A 4,429-nucleotide genomic window follows, 5' to 3' on the forward strand; every position below is an offset into this window, starting at 1 on the left:
AAAAGAATGGAGTCTCCCCCATTTAATTGGAACATGGGAAGGTTGTGTCATGAAAAAAGTTATACAAGTTTCCATGTAATTGCCAATATTAGGTATTAGGCAAATGGGACTGCAACATGGAGTGACAAATCATCAAAAGAGTGGAAAACATTTGTTGGCCATGGAATTTCCTTCATTTTAGGGGCCCCTAGAATGTCAAGGGTGTTAACTTCGTTGTCCCATACTAGGCCTCGGCGACAGGTCACCATGCGTCCGCTCACTATTCTTGGTGCTAAAGTTGATGTGGCAGGAACGAGAACCAAGAGTGCACACTTCGCCAAATTTGGGTCCTTGCCTCCTCGAGGGAAAAATAAGTTGTAGCATTCCTGTCCACAAATCCTTCTGTGTATGGTTGTTCAAGTATATATCCCCAATGAATTCCTCCAACCGGACCCCACGGATCGGAACGGGAGTGTCCCTGGCCACTCTCGTGTCGGTCTTCGATGGGGCTGCTCTCGTCCGCCGTGAAGAAATGTAACACCAAGATGCTTCTCGGCGGCGGCTCTTCATCTCCATGTGGTGTGCGCAGCAAGGAACATCCATTAACGCCTAACAAGCACAAGCGGTTGAGAAAGAAGCGCTTCTGGAGGAAGAAGAAGTCGAGCAAGAAGTTCGCCTGCGTCTTGCCATGCGTGAGCCTCTCCGAGCTCACCAGGCGCGCCGAGTGTGAGGCCATCACCGACCTCGTCAACAACATCTCGGCCAAGTCAGGTAACTGAAATGATACTAGGATTTTACATAAGGCTGACGATTGGTTTGATGCCGATATTTGACATACTGCAACATGCGCGCTGCAGATGTTACCAGCCACATGTATGCGGCTGAGGAGATCTTGCGGATAACCAACCACAACATTCCCAGCAGGGTGCTCACCTTCCGTGAGTTGTCCGTCGCAACCGACAATTTCAGCTGCAACAACCTGGTGGGCGAAGGCGGCTTCGGGATGGTGTACAAGGGGCACTTCAAGGACACCAAAGAGGTGACTACTGCAACAAACTCGATCAATAATCTGCAGCAGATTGTATATATCATTCCCTTCTCATGCATGTGACATGTATCTGTGAGTGTGACGCAGGACATCGCCGTGAAGCGGCTCGACAAGGAAGGGTTCCAGGGGAACCGTGAGTTCCTCGTGGAGGTGCTGATGCTGAGCCTCCTGAGCCACCCTAACCTCGTCAACCTGCTCGGCTACAGCACCGATCTCGACCAACGGATCCTCGTCTACGAGTACATGCCCAACGGCTCGCTGGAGGATCATCTCCTAGGTAAGCTGTTGCATGCGTTCGATCGGTCAATCACAATGGGTTCTTAATGTCCTTCCTTGTCGTCGGCTTGGCTGACCGATCGATCGATCGACCGTGCAGATCTCCCGGCGAACGCCAAGGCGCTCGCCTGGCAGACGCGGATGAAGATTGCGGTGGGTGCGGCCAAGGGCATCGAGTACCTGCACGAGGTGGCCAACCCGCCGGTGATCTACCGCGACCTCAAGGCCTCCAACATCCTCCTGGACAAGGACTTCAACTCCAAGCTCTCCGACTTCGGGCTCGCCAAGCTCGGCCCCGTCGGCGACCAGAGCCACGTCAGCACCAGGGTCATGGGCACCTACGGCTACTGCGCCCCCGAGTACGCCATGACCGGCAAGCTCACCAAGATGTCCGACATCTACAGCTTCGGCGTCGTGCTACTGGAGCTCATCACCGGCAGGCGAGCCATCGACCCCACCAGGCCCACGGAGGAGCAGATCCTCATCCACTGGGTAAGCATAATATTATATACCCACTCCAATCCAACGTTTAATCCTTTGGATATTACTAAAACAAGCTCGAGACCACCTCTGTATGTAGGCGGCGCCTCTGATCAGGGACAGGAAGATGTTCGTGAGGCTGGCGGATCCGCTGCTGGGGAAGGACTTCCCGGTGAAAGGGCTGTACCAGGCGCTCGCCATCGCCGCCATGTGCATGCAGGAGGATCCCAGCAAGAGGCCCAAGATCGGCGACGTCGTGGACGCGCTCACCTTCCTCTCCGAACAGAAATACTATCCTCAACGGGACCGGGAAGCTGCTCAGGCGAAGGGCGGAGAGGGGGACTGCAGCACTGCTCCTCCCAAAAAGGACATGGTTTCTGAGATCAAAGCCGATATTGAAATGAAGCAGAGATGAGCCAGACGACCATATAGGATAATTAAAGGGAGGAGATGCAGCAGAACTATACCTCTCTGCTCCCTCACATTCCTTGTGTACCGTACACCACATAGGCAGGATGTAACTAAACAGCAGCAACAAGTCATCTGGACTGATGATACTCATTTGTTAGTCAAGACCTCAAATTCCAGCAGCAAAAGCCAAGAGTTGAGCCGCCTATTCCGGCGCTGTTCCAAGGACTGCCACGCACGTTCACCAGCTTCTAGATCAACATATGCAACCGTCATCATTTTCCATCATCTGGTCTGCATGACTGCATGTAATCTAAAATCTATATGCCGCGGAAGGATTTGTGGAATTGATAACTCTAGTAGAACACTCAAAAACAAAAGGTAATCCAACTTGTGAATAATTCTTGAAGCGATGAACCCTGATTGAACAACGAAAAGACTTCCAATTCTACTCTCTCTGTCCTATATATTATATTATGAGCATCGGTTCCACAAAAGTCAAACTTTGATCAAATTTATAGAGAAATTATCTGGAAAAATCATGAATGGACTCGGGTACATATGCACCCACTACAAGAAACACATCTTTAAATGCTATAAAATTCCAAAAAATAATGTACGCATATATCTCCACATTCTATGTGCGAGCATAAATTTCCGCGTAAACCCTAAAAAAGTCTCGTGGAACCCTATTTTCTAGCACCGGTCTTACAAAAGTCAAGATTCACAAACTTTGACTAAGTTTATGAAGGAAAATATCTCATCTACAATACACATTATATATCATACCAAAATATAGTTCATGATGAATCTAATAGTATTGCTTTAGTAATCTATAAATATTGGTAATTTTCTCGGTCAAAGTTTGCATATGATGACTTCAAAAATACAGTACACACTATTTTGGGACAGATAAAATACTAAGTAATGTTAATTTTTGTTGGGTTGGGATAAAGTATTGTTAAAATTGCATTTTCTTTCCTAATTGCTATCTTAAAGCGGCCAAATCTACATATTTCATAAGAGCAAGAATTTAGCACAACTCTGAAGAATATCGTCCAGCTCATGACGCCCATTTGCCGTGTGCATCTGGCCGGGCATTCGCTAGCTACCATCTAGATCACATCAATCGCACGGAAAGTCATGATGTCCACTTGCATTAGTTATATTTGCAAGTTTTCGAAATGCTGTTTTTTAATTCACACACACACACACAGACACACACACACACACACACACACACACACACACACACACACATATATATATATATATATATATATATATATATATTCACTATGTTGCAGGATTTTTAAATCCAAAATCAAGCACAAATTTATAAACATGCAAGATAAACCTTCTTGCAAATACATATAGTAGCTAGTCAAATTTAGGTGTGAATTCGACCAATTTCCAAGCCAGTATTTAATATTTTTATTTCTAATTTCTCTTGCCACATTTCGAGTTTGGATTCTAATTTTGTAACGTTGCAAATACATATTAAGTATTTAACCTAATATTTTTCAAAATATTTTAACATTTAGAGCATCTCCAGTAACATGCCTCAAAACCCCTAGGAACAATATTCCGCAAAATAATCCCCCAAAATGCTATTTGAGGGTTGATACGTCTCAAACGAATCTATATTTTTTTATTGTTAAATGCTATTATATTATCACTTTTGTATGTTTTATATCAATTTCTTATATTTTTTTCGTACTAACTTATTAATTTAGTGTCCAGTGCTAGTTCTTTTTTTTTTGCTTGTTTTTGGTTTCATAGAATAACCATATCTAGGAAGCTCCAAATCCGACGTCAATTTGACTATTTTTTCTAGAGTATAAGAGACCCTAGAAGCTTCAGGATGCTACGAGAGGACCCACCAGCCATCCAGAAGGGCAAGTGGCGCGGCGAGGGAGTGGTCATGCCACATGGGCTTCTAGGCCCTTGACTGCTCCGTTTGACCTAATTCGTCCATCTATAAATTCCATAATTCCCTAAACCCTCATAGAGATATATGAGAGAATTTTATCCGCAAGTGAAAGGAAATGGATGTCGCCTAGAGGGAGAGGGTGAATAGGCGCTTTACAATAATTATAGTCTAGGCTTGAACAAATGCGGAATAAAACTAACGTTTAATTAGTCAAGCAAAAAACTTAAAACAACTAGGCTCACCCATGTGCCCCCAACAACTTATGCTAAGCAAGATAACCAACTAAGTGATAGCAAGATATATAA

At 45.0% G+C, this 4,429-nt stretch overlaps 1 protein-coding gene across 1 annotated transcript; it reads left to right on the forward strand.

Annotated features, from left to right (window-relative positions):
- Positions 1-442: 442 nt before the first annotated feature.
- On the forward strand, positions 443-2,416 carry LOC123440357 (probable serine/threonine-protein kinase PBL23). The gene is made up of 5 exons (XM_045116927.1): positions 443-750; positions 837-1,018; positions 1,115-1,304; positions 1,404-1,795; positions 1,884-2,416. Exons 1-5 carry the CDS (start codon positions 483-485, stop codon positions 2,196-2,198), a joined length of 1,347 nt encoding a protein of 448 aa, XP_044972862.1. The 5' UTR covers positions 443-482; the 3' UTR covers positions 2,199-2,416.
- Positions 2,417-4,429: the final 2,013 nt, after the last annotated feature.

The sequence above is a fragment of the Hordeum vulgare genome, chromosome 3H (genome assembly GCF_904849725.1).
Source record: "Hordeum vulgare subsp. vulgare chromosome 3H, MorexV3_pseudomolecules_assembly, whole genome shotgun sequence".
NCBI classification, from domain to species: Eukaryota; Viridiplantae; Streptophyta; class Magnoliopsida; order Poales; family Poaceae; genus Hordeum; species Hordeum vulgare.